This window comes from Hyaena hyaena, unplaced genomic scaffold, assembly GCF_003009895.1.
Source record: "Hyaena hyaena isolate Hyena2069 unplaced genomic scaffold, ASM300989v1 scaffold_33, whole genome shotgun sequence".
Classification (NCBI taxonomy): domain Eukaryota; kingdom Metazoa; phylum Chordata; class Mammalia; order Carnivora; family Hyaenidae; genus Hyaena; species Hyaena hyaena.
The window spans coordinates 3,925,656-3,940,906 of NW_024080666.1; the positions used below are offsets into that span (position 1 = coordinate 3,925,656).

The window sequence follows — 15,251 nt, forward strand, 5'->3', positions numbered from 1 at the left end:
CCTTCTTCTTCTCCCTCTCCTCCTCCTCCTCCTCATCTTCCTCCTTCTCTTTGGCTGTAGCAAATAGGACAGCTAATGCTGGGGCCAAAAGCTGCCCAGAGCCACGGAACAGGTAGAAATGGTACTGTGTTTGTCCAGCATAATCACTGTTTCCACTCCCAGTGATTTCATCAGGCAACTGGGTTATAATTTCATTACAGCCCACACTGTGCTACACAGTGATTATCACACAGCTCCAGATGTGCACCCAGTCTAGGCAAGACCATGCTGGGCATGGTGCCCACAGTGCATTTGAAGAAGAGATTGGTTGAGAAAGGGCTCTGGATTAACATTTTAGGGGCATGTGCACATTTCGCTGATGTATGGTGGATTATGATGGGCCTGCCCGGGTGCTGCCTGGTGCCAAAGCAGATGCAGCATGAAAGCAGCCTGGGTGATTGATGCAGAAAGCACCCATCCTGAGGGCTCTGTCACACAAGCCAGCAGCCCTGACTTACTCCCCGATTCTACAGGATGACACCACAGAGTAATTAAATCATTGATTTTAAATATAGCTCTCTGGATTAGAAAGCACATGAGACTATATACCCTGAGTTCTTTTTTTTATTTTTTTATTTTTAATGTTTATTTTTGAGAGACAGTGAGAGACAGAGTGTGAATGGGGGAGGGGCAGAGAGAGAGGGAGGCACAGAATCTGAAGCAGGCTCCAGGCTCTGAGCTGTCAGCACAGAGCCTGACGTGGGGCTTGAACTCATGAACTGTGAGATCATGACCTCAGCGAAAGTCAGACGCTTAACCAACTGAACCACCCAGATGCCCTTATATACCCTGAGTTCTAGTTCTGGCTTTGCCACCAATAGCGATGGGACCTGGGGCAGATCTCAGTTCTACTCTCATCCTCAGTTTCTTCCTCTGTAGAATGGGTGCACTAGGTGGCTTCTGGGGGTCTTTTTAGGATTAGTAGAGTGTTATATCAAAAGAGAGACAGATCTGGGGCTAGCCCTCCTCCGTGGGGCAGGGGAAATTGGCTTTTGGTAACTTTTGGAAATTGACTTCTGCTGTGGACACATTCCTCTTTCCACCCCCAAACACTCACCATTCTTCTGCATACTGTCCATCTCCTCACTGTGAGCTTGGTCGCTGGACCCCCATTCTCTGTGGTCAAAACTTGGCTCTGCTACTCCACCAGTTGGTTAAGCATGAGCAGATGTATAAAGCTTTGTGCCTCTATTTCTTCATCTGTAAAGTGGGGATAACATTAATTCCCACTTCATAAAGCAGTTGGGCTGATTAACTGGGGAAATGAACATAAAGACTTAGTGTAGTGCTGGACATAAAGTAAGCGCTCAGTAAATGAGTACCGCGGTGGTGGTGGTAGTGATCCTGATGTTTTACCTTCTTCCTCCCGTCCATCCAGGCTTTTTCTGACTCTCAGATGCACAGACTCAAGATTCTGGCCTTTCAGAATCAGGACTTTGGAGCCACTCAGTGCCAGGATCGCCTCTATCATCCAGCAGGCTCATCTAGACAACTGGAAACAGGCTTATGACTTGATTTCAGTTAAAGCCTGCAGGGAGCACCTCTTTTCCAAACACTTTTCCTTCTCCCTGATGTGTCCCCTTAACTCAGTTCAAATGTTATCCAGAGCCCTCTGAGCTAGATTTGCTGTGGATGCTGCTTGGGAGTTATTGTTCCTTTGAACCCTATGGAAGTGGTCCTGGGCCTGTGGACTCAGAGCCGGACTCAGAGCGAGAGGGCTTCGGGGCGGGAGAAGCTGGGCCAGTCCTGCCGCACTCTCCTCCTCTGAACTTGCCAGCAGCTCCCCACCCACCCCATCTGCTCCCACCTAACATTGCAGAAGATCATCTCCGGAAAGAGTGGGAAGAAGAGAACTGTTTCCAATGAGGCCCCAGTGAGGAGTATCAGAGAATTTCAGGACCAGAAGGGACCTTATCTGCTCTTCCTCCGTTGTACAGAAAACAGAAGGCTTGGCAAGTTAAGCCACCTGCTCTTGGTCACACAGTGTGGACAGAGCTAGTGCCCTGGGCTCCAGATGCCACCTTATGCTCCTCCAATGTCATTCAGTGATTCAATGGGCACCAGTTGGGAGTCTTATATGTACCAGACCCTTTGCTCAGGGTAAATATGTACAGGCCTTTCTCTCTAGGAACTTAGCAACTAGAGGGAAGAGGGTCCAGCCGGTAAATAATGAGTACAAAAAGATAGAATATTCTAAGTAGGAACTGACCTATATCAATGTAAGCATAGAGGAAGGAGGAATCAGGAGGGCTTCATAGAGGAGGTGATGCCCAATTGAGACTTCGTAGTTGAGAAGGAGTTTGCTAGGTTTTCAAACAGAGGGAGGTTTCCAAATAGGTGTTTATAATAACACCTACGCCCCTATTTTTGGAGAGTACTTTCTCAGAGCTGCATTTTGTGTGTGTGAAATCAAAACTTATGATACAGACATTGTCTTGGCCCGGATCCAGCCGTGGGTGTCCATTGCAGCAGCCACCAATGTTTTCCTGCTGGACCCTTCCCCGGAGCTCCAAGCATTGGCCAGGGTGTGCAGGGGTGTTAGAGAAGGGGTTCCCACCTACCTGGGGCTGAATTTCTATCCGGTGGCCACTGCCTCTGTTTCTTCTCTTCCTTCATCCAGTCCTCAACCCTCCCCCTAGCCTCCTAGCCACCCAGACCAGCAAGCTCAAAGGTTTCTGGTACCAAAGCCAGCTCGAGGATGTAAGGCTATCTCTCATGTGCATGGGTTTTCCTCAGGTGTGTATTGCAGACTGGCAGTTATCAACAGCTCCCTCCAGACCATACAGGGCATAACTTATCCAAGTGTTGGCTTTAGGTGACTTCAATCTTTAGTTTTCAATTGCAGGAAAAAGAAATACGGCTGTTGTAAAGATTATCAAAAGTACAAATAAGCAAGAGTTTGAAGAAGAATAAAATCTTCCATAATCTCATTAGCCCAAAATGATAATAATAAATTTCATCGGGCATTCACTCAATGTCAGATATTGTTATAATCATTGTCTATCTAGTCTTGACAAGAATACCATGACAGACGTATTATTATAATACCCACTTTACAGGTAAAGCAAACTGAGGCACAGAGTGGTTAAGTAATTTGCATATAAGTGAAAGGCCCAAGAGTAAACCCAGAACCTTGAACTTAATCCCTGTGTAGGAGAGCCTTGGAGACACCACCATTAACATTTTGGTGAATTTCCTTCCTGTTCTTTATTATGCATGAATGCATTAAACACTACATACTGATGAAAAGTGGTGTTATATCATAGTCAACATTGTAACTAGATTTTTTTCACTTAATACTAACACATTGAATAATCTTTTGAACCATTATTTTAAATGGCCACATGGGTGAATGTCATAATTCACCCCACCAATCCCCCATTCTGGATATTTTCAGCTTGTTCTCAATTTTTTGTTATTAACGATGCTGTGATAGACATCTTTATAGGTCATCTGTGAACCCAATTATTTCCTAGTATAAATGAATTGTTAGGCACAGGGATTGAATGGTTAGTTCAGGGGTCTGCACAACGGAAAGCCTTTTGGCAGGCAGTACTCACCTGGCCCCCGGGAAGGCTGTGCAGCGTTCTGGTTCCTCCAGCCGTGTATGAGAAGTGCATTAGGGGAGGATAAGCTTCAGCAGCAGAGTGGAATCTGGGTTGGAAAGGGAAGAAATGGACAAGATTGCTGGGGTGTGTGTGTAGAAGGGGAGGGTCTACTGTGGAGCCACAAGAATGGGAGCCAAAGGAGATGAGTGACTGAGGGGCATGTGGAGATAGCTTTGTGGGGCTTGGCAGTGAATTGGGTAAGAGCGGCTGAGCGCAGTGAGCTAAAAGGAGGCAAGGCCTACCTACTCCATACTCTTTCAGCACCTGATAGATAACATGAGGCTTACATCACAGCTTCCCATGAAGATGTGCTAGCTGTCTATGATTTGGGGGTGAAACAAGGGACAGAGTATTTTTTCTTGATTACCACACAGGAGCAACTGGTAATGACTGCATGACGTTTTAAAAATTTTTTTTTAATGTTTTACTTATTTCTAGGAGAGAGAGAGAGAGAGACAGCGTGAGCAGGGGAGGTTCAGAGAGAGAAGGAGTCACAGACTCTGAAACAGGCTCCAGACTCTGAGCTGGCAGTCAGCAGAGAGCCCGACGCGGGGCTCGAACCCACAAACCGCGAGATCATGACCTAAGCGAAAGTCGGACGCTCAACCGACTAAGCCACCCAGGCACCCCGACTGCATGACGTTTTAATGTCCTTGTATAACCAGGCTCAGCTGAGGTCACCCCACGGCCTGTGCTTGATCAGATGTCAGGTGCCAAATAAGTGATACAGTCGTGGGAGTTCAGGAGTGGAGCCCCCTGGGAGGTGGGCTTTCAGCTAGACTTGGGGGTGATGGGTGAAAGGACAGCTGAGAGAGAACCTTCTTGCCCGGACCTCTTGAGTCCAGATCTGGGCCTCACCCTTTCTAACTGGGGGAACTTGATTAGGTTTCCTAACCACTTGCTTCCATTCTCTCCTCGGTAAGCGGTGACCGCAGTAGTCATAGGGTCTGTCATCGTGACGACTGCATGAGAAACAGATGTGGCCACCCCACAGTCGGTCCTCAGTAAGCATCAGAGGCTCTTACCAGCTTGAGGAGTGCAGGTGTCTGCAAGGGCGGCAAGATTGAGGTATTCTCCAGAGAGCAGAGAAGTTCCTACTTGAAGAAGTGGGTGAATCTGGGTGAGAGATTCGGGGCTCTGGACCCGAGGGAAGGAAGAGGAAACCCTCTGGGGGCAGCAACGGGGAGGGAGACTTAAGTCTGGGTATCTGGGAGGCCGTTCGCTGCTCAGTGGCCAAAACGCAGCTCCCTGCCAGTAGGGTGCGGCCCATCCTTGGGGTCTGTGGACGCTGCTTCCCGCACAGGCGGGGTCAGCGGCCACTCCTCCCCGCACAGGCGCAGGCCAGAGGAGTTAGGGGCCTTCCAGGGCTGGGGGAGAACATTCCCCTCGCCCTCGCTCCCAGGACAGCCCCGCCGGTGTCTCTCGCTTGTTTCCGTGTCTTCCCCCGTCACTTCCCCAGCTCCTGGCTCCGGGTGAGCGGAAGTGATGGGTGCCAGGGAGCAGCCGTGGCCTCGGGTGGGGGTGGGCGGAAGTCAGGTGCAGCCAGCCTCCTCCCCCCACCCCCCCACCTCTCACCCTCCGGGCGAATGAAGCCGCGCGTTCTAAATATGTTCTAAATACGCACGACCTGAGAATGGGCGAGGCCTAGGGAAAGAAACACCCTGCGGCAATTCAGGATCGCTTCATTCATGATTCCCTGCTTCCTAAAAAAGCTTGGGCCACGTGAGCTGCTGTGAGGCACAAATCACGTTGGGTGTGGGATGGTCCCTTCCTTGGCAAGCAGGACGGAGGCCTAGTTTCCGGCCATTTGCTTGACTTCTGTCATCGGGAACGTGACAACCAGCTCAGCCCGGCTCAGCACCGAGATTTGGGGGATCCGGCCCACTCATGGCTGTGCCTCCCCCACGTCGCCCAGGGCGGTTCTCTCAGATGTGTCCTGTCGCTGCTGTGTGCTGACTGTTCCAGACAGAGCGCAGGCGAGGCTGTGGGGGCGGCTGGTGCACCAGGCGCAGGAGGCAGCTGGGGCCTGCCAGTGCCTGCCTTTTCTGGAAGCCCACACAGGCAGCTTCCGGCTGGCCCACAAGGGACACGGTTTCTGTTTAGAGAAGCAGGCCTGTGCCTCTGCCATGGAGGCTTCAGAGGAGAGAAGAGGCAAGGCTGGGCTTGTGGGCAAGCAGGGCACAGGCTGCCTTATGCTTGTGGCCTTGAGGGCCGTCTGTGTGTCTTTAGGCTGCTGCTAATGCCATCCGTGTAGCACCCCAACTCAATTCTGTTTGGCTCTGGAAGGTACTATGTAATTACTTTAATCTCTGGTCCATTTCCTTTCTCGTATGTTGTTCGGATCAATGCTTAAACTACCTTGGCTTCTTTGAGCTCACACTGACCTTCAGCCAAAGGCAGCCACTCTCTGAAAGGTAGTGTTCCTGGGTTCAGGTATGTGGGTTGTCCACTGTACAACTGAGACTATGTAAAGAGACGTTTTTCACATCATAGAGGTGGTAGGTTGTATATTTATGATAACAGTCATCCAACAGATGGCAGTCAAGTGTCTTGAGGAAGGAAGCCTTTTTCTAATTTGTAGAAAGGCACCCTATAAGCTACTGGTAGCTCCCTAAAAGGCCAGACAGAAATCAGTTCTAGGGAGAATGCTGTGGCATTGATTAACCCACAGGCCAGCCCTAGAATTGGCTGGGGCAACAATTCCTGCAAGCCTTCACTAGGCCCTATCGGTCCCACTGCTTGCTCAGGAAGGACAGTGAACTTGCCAGCCGCTCCTCCAACCTGACCTTCCTCTCTCTTTCCATCTCTATTCCTTGCTCACTCTCAGCCAGGCAATGAACTGAAGGCACAATGTCTGAGGTTGCAGAACTGGTGCTGCCATCTGTCCCCACCTTTAAGAAACCCCAGCCGCATCCCCCCATTCTCCACTGCGCTCAGGGGAACATTGAGCTCAGCCCAGTCACCCAGCATTGCAGGGGCATGGGAAGGCTGGCTGGCCCTGCCTACCCACTCTGGGCACGGGACATGCTCCTTCTCACCCCCTCGAGGTGAACCCACGTCCAGAGCGGATCTTAACCTGTGTCAGAGCCTGCGTCATTCTCTTCCCTTCGTCATCACGCAGCTGTTTGTCACCCCCCACCCCCAACCTTCAGGAGAAGGGTGAGTAGAGGGCAGGAAGGAATTTTCAGGGAGGGAGACCGCGTTCATATCGCTGTTATTACAGGGTATTATTACAGTTGTAACATGATTAGTTATTGTAGGTAAGATCTTTGTGCCTGATTTAGAAGTCAAACTGTATTATAGTATGTATGGATAGGAGAAAACCTAGTTTCTAGAGGGTTTGGTACCACGGGTGCAGGCATCCACTGGGGGTCTTGGTCTGGCCCCGCAGGGAAGGCGGGGAGCCGGGGGTCGGCGGGGGGGTGGGGGGGGAACTCCTGTATTGCGCCTGGCTGCTTTCACGATACAGCAGCAGAGTGGAATAGTTGCAGTAGAGACCAGGTGGCCTGCAAAGCCTAAAATATTTACTACCTGGCACCTTACGGAAACACTTTGCCTTCCCCTGGCATAGAGAATGAGAGGCCATGACACATTCTAAAAAGAGCCCTGACTTCAGAGACAAGAGACCTGGCTTTGAGCCTTTCTTGCATCATTTAGCAGCTATGCATCCCTGGGTGTCCCTGGGCAAGCTGCCGTGCCCTCCGAGCCTCTGTTTCCCCATCTGTAAATGAGAACGTCAGCAGTATCTGTCCTGCCTGTATCATGTGGCCATGGTATGGCTCAGATGACATCAAGGACGTGCTGGGACCTCGTGAGCTGCAAGGCCTGGGTGACTGTTAGGTGTTATTTGCCCTAGAAGGTGGGCCAGCCCTGGCCATTTTCTTTCAGGTCTTTCCTCTCGTCATTTTTCTCTGTCCTGCCTTGTTCCCCTCTGGCCCCTGGGGCAGGGGTTTCTACTGGCCTGGGACCTTTCCCTCTGGCCCTGTTCCTCTCACCAGGAAGGCAGCCACATTTCACATATGGGCATTTTGCTCTCACGTGGATCCACAGATCTAAGGGGTGAATTCAACATATAAAAGCCCACTTGTGACCAGACTTGCAAGTTTGTGCTCATTGAAATTCTGATCACGGGGACCTGGGGGGCCTCTCATGACCGCTTGGGAAGAAGGCTTGATGCACTGTGCAGACAGTCCGGCAGCCATGAGAGAATGAAGCCCTGCTTTTATCCTGTCTAACTCTTGCCACAGTATATGCATTTAATCACAATTTAGGGTTGGCACCAGGCCCTAGGCCTTGTTCAGAAAATGGCAAATCAGATAGTATGGGGTTCTGCCTGAAGAGGAAATGTGGACGAAAAGCAGGGAGAACAGTAATATAATCAGGCTCATTGTGTACAGAGCGGTTTTGTGGGGTGTGCCTTGCCCACCCCGCGGCAGCTCTCAGCCCTTCCTCGGTGTGATCAGAGGTCACCTGGCACCGGAGGGTCCTGCTTTTTCTCCTACGTGGAGAACCAGGACCCCATCTTGCCATAGGGAGGTCTGCAGAGGATACAGAACAGTCCAACCTCATTCCAGAACTGATTACCTCCTGTATTCTGTTCAGCTGACTTCCTGACCCCTGGGCTTGAGCCCCTTGTCCACCTCGGCTGGACAGTTCTGGAAGCTCCTTCCACCCTTGGCTTGTCTCCTACCTTGCCTCATTTTAGCCCTGATGACTGCTTCTCTGGACTTCCCTGGGGATGCTGTGTGTTTTCAAAACCCTGCATGGGGTCCTGCCCCCCAGGCCTGCCTGTACCGGCCTCGGGCACCTCCCCCTGTACTTTGAGGGGCCCCCTCCATCTCTTGGCTTCCCTCTGTATCTGCAGGCTGCCTTTCCTGGTCAAATGTCATGGAATTGCAGATTGAAAAGGACCCATAGTGTTCTCACATTCTCTCACCTCTGTCATTTTCTTTACAGCCTCCCTGACAGATGGCTCTCCACCAAAGTGCTTGTCACAAAGTGACTGCTTAGATGTCTCTAGGGGTGGGAAACTCAACTTCCCCCAAGGGCATACCATGCTTTGTTGGGTAGCCCTACGTTCTAGAAAATGTTTCTTTTGGTGAGCTAAAATATCCTTCTTTATAATTCAAGTGCTAAGTCTAGTTCTGCCTTTTGGAATGATGCAGAATGTCTGCTACTCCTGCCCCAAGTGCTCCCCACCCCCACCCCCATCCTTCCTCCTGCTGCACCGTGCCCAAGGCTGTCTGGAGTCCGCTCACCCTCTCGGACTGACTGATGCTCAGCAGGGGCCTTTAGGGCCTCTCCCCAGCCCCCTGGCATCACCAGCCAAGGGGTCCTGGGCATCTTGTCACTCTGCAGAGGGGACTTGCCTCTGTGTGAAGTGAGCCCCAGACTGGACCTGAGAAAGGATGTGAAGCAAAATGAATGGTTCTCAGAGGCCCTGGCAGCCAGGGGAACAAGCCTGCAGCCAGGGGCCTCTGCAGCTTGGAAGATGAGCAGGAGCAGGAAGCTAGACATGGCCAGGGCCTTCTTCGTTCTTCACAGCCATGCGTGAAGGACCTTCTGGGGGGGCGGGGCCGGGAGGAGCCTGGAACTCTGCTGTGTCGGCAAGCTAGCCTGAATGTGGCCCAGATGTCAAGGCACTCATCTAGGGGTGGCCTGAGTCTGGCCTCTTCTGAAGACCTGGATATGTCTCCCATCTCAGAGGGGTCTTCTTGGGAATCCAAGGTGGGTGGGAGTCTGGGAGATCTTTGGTTGGGGGCACGGATTAGAGGGGCTTCCCTCTCTTCTGATGGGTCTCACCGAGTGAGGTTTGAGGGGAGAATGGCTGTCTCCTGGCTCGGGTTCTCGGCAGGTTAAAGATCAGCCTTCAGGGCTGCATGTGTGTCAGGGGTGCCCTCCGTGGGTGCCTGCAACGTTCTGCATCATGTCATCTCTAGATGGCAGGTGCTGGGCGGGATTTGAGATGGGAGTGGGGTGAAATTAGGTTTTCTCCTTATCGCCCCCACCTCACTCCTTTGCACTGAGCGACTTCCCTGGGACTTTGAGCTTTAGGAAGTTTGAGTCAAGTTGTTTTCCGATAAACTTAGGCTCTAGTTTGTGCCCAGCACCGTGCTAAGAGGACATGTGTGTGGGGAGCTATAGGTGAGAAGGAAGTCCTGCCCCAGACCTCTTTTAAATTCTTGAAGATCTTAGAAGCCTCACCTGCAGGAAAACAGCAAACTGCACAAGGCAGTCCCTGGTGAACTTGGAAATCACTGGCACAGACAACCTGGCAGACCCAAGGAATGCAGGGGAGAAAGGCCCTGGGGGCTAGGACATCAGGGAAGGCCCCCGGGTTGGCGGTGGGCAGAGGGACTGGAACTCTGGGCCTCAATTAATACAGTTCTATTGTTTTTTTATTGAGGTGTAATTGACATGAAGCATTATATTCGTTTCAGGTATACAAAATAATGATTTGATGTGTGTGCATATTGTGAAATGATCACCCCAAGTCTAGTTAATATCCATCACCACACATGATTATAATTTAATTTTTGTAATAAGAACTTTTTAAGATCTGCTCTCTCAGCAACTTTACATATGCAGTGCGGTGTTATTAATTATACTTGCTATGCCATACATCTCACGTCATGATTTCTTTACCTCATAACTGGGAGTTTGTACCTTTTTAAAAAATTTTTTAAGTTTATTTATTTTGAGAGAGACACAGACAGTGTGAGTGAGAGGAGGAGCAGAGAGAGGGAGAGAATCCCAAGCAGGCTCCACGCTCAGTGCAGAGCCCGACGTGGGGCTGGAACTCACATAACTGTGAGATCTGACCTGAGGCAGAAACCAAGCATCAGACACTTAACCGACTGAGGCATCCAGGCGCCCCAGAGTTTGTACCTCTTGTTTCCTTTCACCCATTTTGTACACCCCCTTATCCTCCACCCCTGGCAACCACCAATCTGTTCTCTGTATCTACGAGTTTTTTTGTTTTGTTTTGAGGGGTGTTTTTGTTGTTGTTTCTTTTTTAGATTCCCCACATCTGTGGACCCATGCTATGTTAATCTTTCTGTGACTGGCTTTTTTTCACTTAGCAAAATGCCCTCAAGGTCCATTCATGTCAAGATTCCCTTCTTGGAATGCTGTTCATGACTGAGTAGTATTCCATTGCATATATGTAATACAACTTCTTTATTCTTCCATTGATGGACACTTAGATTTTCTCCATATCTTAGCTACTGTAAGTAATGCTGCAATAAACATGAGGCTACAGATACCTTTTTGAGTTAGTGAAACACCTCTAATTTTTATTAACTTCACATATTGGGCATAAGGAATCTGAACAGAGTTCTTCTACGTAAAAAATAGAAAGTCTTTGAAGGAAGGGAGAAGGGAAGAGAAAGTCGCCTCAGCCCTTGGAATTGCTGGGACCTAAAGAAAGTCTAGAGGAGTCTTCCTTCCCATACCACCCAGCAGCTCCTGTCCTTCGCTCCCCACCCTGAGGCGGGCTGCAACGCAGGAGACCCAGGTGGGCTCAGCATGTTGTGAAGTTTACATTGGGCCCCATCTCCCCTGTAAGGCCATGGGCAAGGCTGAAGCATTTGGGGGTTACAGCGCATGGGTTTCTGTTCAGCAAATGGGGGAAAGATACAGGAAGCGGTACAGATCTTTAAGTGAGGTAGCCACTAACCATGCGCGTGCTGCCTACTATTGGTGCCCTGGTCTTTGCATTAGTTATGACCCTGACAATTAATTTACAGATAAATTTGATTCTCATTTGCAGAATGTATTTTCCCTAGTGAATTTTTACACTGTGATGTGTGTGGAGAACAGATTGGAGAAGGCAGAGTAGATGTGCAGTGGGCCCATTAAGAAGCATTTCAGTATCCAGGGGAGATTGGCTGGTGGTCTGGTTCAGTGTGGATCTGGATTTGGGCTGATTTATGCATCCCAAGGCAGCCTGAAAACAGAAGTTTCATCTATCTCCGATTTATGCTGTGTACACTGTTTAGCAGTGACCATTTGACTTTTTTCTTTTCTTTCCCACTTTATTGGGATATAACTGACATATAACATGGTGTACGTTTAAGGTGTGCGATGTGTTGATGTGAAACAGGTATATTAGTAATGGCCATTTGGAACCAATGTCAGGCAGCTTGTTTCTTGCTCTGTTTTTGACAGCGATGGTGACACTTGATGCATTGCTGGAGGGAAGGGTTGGGGATGTGGTAGCTCCTTTGGAGGCCTTTGTTCTCTTCTTTACAGGATCCTAACGAGCTGAGGCTTTCTCTGTCCTCATTCCCAGGTAACAAGTATGAAGTCAAGGTGTACACTGGTGATGTCATTGGTGCAGGGACTGATGCTGATGTCGTCATCAATATCTTCGGAGAGTATGGAGACACAGGTACTGGGTTTGAAATCTTCTCTTCCCAAGCTGTGCCCACTTCTGCTTCTTAGGTGGGCTCTTCCCCCAACTCCTGGCAGAGGAAGACAGCTCCAGTCTCTTCTCGTGAGCGGTAATTCTGCTTGTGGTGTGCTTTGTCACAGCCTTCCCTGGGCAGCAAGGTGCTCATCTTGTAAAATTTATGTGTGTGAAATGTTTTTAGAATAAGGTGGGTTTGAGGTCTATTTAAATTGTCCTTCATGCTAGACTATGAACAGACCCGACCTTTACATTACCAAGGAGCTCATTCTCACTGTCCTAATCTCCTTAAGTTCCATGGCCATCTTGAGTTATATTTTGAATGTGGCTGGGCACAGCTTGATTCAGTGCAGTGGCTTGATGCAGACCAGAATGGGATCAGGGGATAGAATTAGACTTCGTGGGTGAAGCAAGAACTGAGGACACAGACATGGCTATGGGTGTTGGGAGGCCAGGCAGGCCAGTAGAACTGAGATGGGAAGTCTCTCCTGTTTCTTCCAATTTTATGAAATAAAAAAGGGGTCAGAAAATCTACTGACATGTGAATTTTGGTCACAGTGTATTAAAGAATTCAGAATGTATTGCCGAGCTTATAAGAAGAGAGGAGAAATCTCCAGGTGCCAGAAATGAAGAGGGAACTCAAAACCAAAGTATTAGCTATTAATCAGTGCACAGCTCTTGGAAGCAGGGACCTTTCATGTTCAGCTATCTACAGGATAGATTGTCATACTCATTTGGGGTCAGAAAATGAGATTTTGTGCTGCGTGAAGCAAGACAGGCAAAATTAGAACTGCACATAAAGCCAGGAGCCTTGAAAGTTCACAGGAACATCTTCACTGAAAAAATAGGCCAGGAAAAATTTTGCTCATCAGTACAGTAACCTTATTTCTGCAAGAGCTCTAGATGAAAAGACAGTTGCTGAGAAATCGATACCTCCTGCTTGCATACATGTGGGCTTGACGTCTGATTTTACACTACAGCTGTGATTTGGGAACCCCTACTCCCCCAAAGGACGGAAAATTTGCTCCATGCCAGAAATACCCTTGGGAGTCTACAGAAGCATTGCATAAGATTCCCAAAGACAAGGTACTGGAGATAAGTTCACTTTTCAAAATTACAAAACACTCAAGGGCATAATCCACTGTGACTAAACATTAGTGAACACAACAGATTAAATCCTGCAAAATTTCAGACAATAGAGTAATCTGAGAAAAGCTATAGTTTAAAGATGCTTAAATAGGCTAAAGACATGAATAAAACAATTGAAGAAAATAACAAGACCCCATGAAAAATATAGAAAACAGAAATATAGAAAATGTAGTTACCAAATATAAATACTTTACGGATGTGTTAGGCAACACAGTTAGAAACCACTGAATAGAGACTCAAAAACTGTAACACAAATATGAGCAAAATACTCAGATATAGTAGAGGTATAAAGAGTTGGAAAATATAAATGAGAGGTCATAAGGTCATGAGACATGTAGGACAGAGTAAGTTCTGATAGATGTTGAACAGAAATTCCAAATAGAGAATACATAGAATAGGCAAGAGGGTATATTTGAACAGATGACGGCTGAAACTTTTTCCAAACTGAGCAAAGATATGAATTTTCAGATTAAAGTAACAGAAGGAGTCACTGAGCAGGATAAATGAAAACAAATCCACATTTAGATCCATTGTGGTAGGGGCGCCTGGGTGGCTTAGTCGGTTAAGCGTCCAACTTTCGCTTAGGTTGTGATCTCGCGGTTTGTGGGTTCGAGCCCTGCGTCGGGCTCTGTGCTGACTGCCAGCTCAGAGCCTGGAGCCTGTTTCAGAGTCTGTGACTCCCTCTCTCTCTGACCCTCCCCTGCTCATGCTGTCTCTCTCTCTCTCTCCTAGAAATAAATAAAAAACATTAAAAAAATGCATAGATACGTTGTGGTAAAACCAAAGGCAAAAGGAAAGAGCTTAAAAGTAACCAGATTTGACAGATTCTCTTCCACAAAACCAATTAGGTTGATAGCAAATTCCTGTCAGCTACCTATACAAGGTCATAAGTTCTAATAGCTTAGTGTTCTGAGCAAGACTATATCTCAGCCTAGAACTCCGTATCCAGTTAGGTTATCATTCCAGAGTGAGGGCAGAATTAATGAATTGCCATGCAAACAAAGAGAAATAGGGTTTACCACTCATAGACTTAAGCAGCCACTGAGGAATGTTCTTTAATAAAAAGGAAATCCTGTCCCCAAGAAAGGTAAAGCAAGCAAGAGAGTAAAAATTATTGATAATTATGTAACAAAGCTAAGCAAGCTTTGGCTATAGTGAGCAATTCTAATAATGACTATCATTAGGGCATGAGAAAATATGGACCCAAAATACTAAAACATAATAATCTTTAAGAAAGAAGGTGGATAATGAAAGTTAAAACATACTTGGGTTCTTGATCGCAGTTCATTCCCCAAGGGATAGGAGAGTAGAGACATTGATGAACTTTAGACTTTAGTAAGTCAAGTATGCATATTAAAATGGTAAAAGTAACCATGCCCCCCAAATAAAAAATGCATAACTTCTAAACCAATAGAGTGAATAAAAGAGAATAAAGCCTTAATCAAATCCAATAGAAGGCAGAAAATGAGGAAAGGGAAGCAAAAAAAAGCATGGCTAATCCTAAAAAAAAAAGTAAATGTATAAATAATCACAATAAATAGAAACAGATGATGAACTGATGATGGCTGAAACTAAACTCATCAGTTAAAGGATAGGTATTTTCATATTAAATGAAAAGAAAAAAAGAACCCAGCATAAACATGTGATCCAGAAGGGCAGAGAATAAATAAAACTGAATAAAGTATATCAGGAGCATATCAATAACATGGAAGATGGTGGTATAGCTGTATTATTATTTGTTAAATTAAACTTTAAGGCAAAAACCACTTTGTTAGAAATAAAAGCATATTGGACAATGACAAAAGGAACAATTTACCTATAAGATGTAATAATTATGAACTTGTATAAATTTTACAACATATTCCCAGAATATGGGAAGCAAAAATTAACAAAATTGTTGAAGAAACTTGACAAACACAGAAGTATAGTGAAAGATTTTTATATATCACTCTCAATAATTGATAAGTGAAATGGATAAAAATTTAGTATGGATGCAGAAGACTTTAATTACCCAGTTAATAAGCTTGATCTAATGGAACTATACA

General features: G+C 47.4%; 1 protein-coding gene across 3 annotated transcripts in view; it reads left to right on the forward strand.

Moving 5' to 3' along the window:
- The window catches only part of LOXHD1 (lipoxygenase homology domains 1), a 160,027-nt gene that overhangs the window by 22,294 nt on the left and 122,482 nt on the right, over window positions 1-15,251 (forward strand). For all 3 annotated transcript variants that reach the window (XM_039228860.1, XM_039228861.1, XM_039228863.1), the window contains exon 5: window positions 11,941-12,039. In XM_039228860.1, coding sequence (XP_039084791.1) covers window positions 11,941-12,039 — 99 coding nt within the window. The remainder of the gene's footprint in view (window positions 1-11,940; window positions 12,040-15,251) is intronic.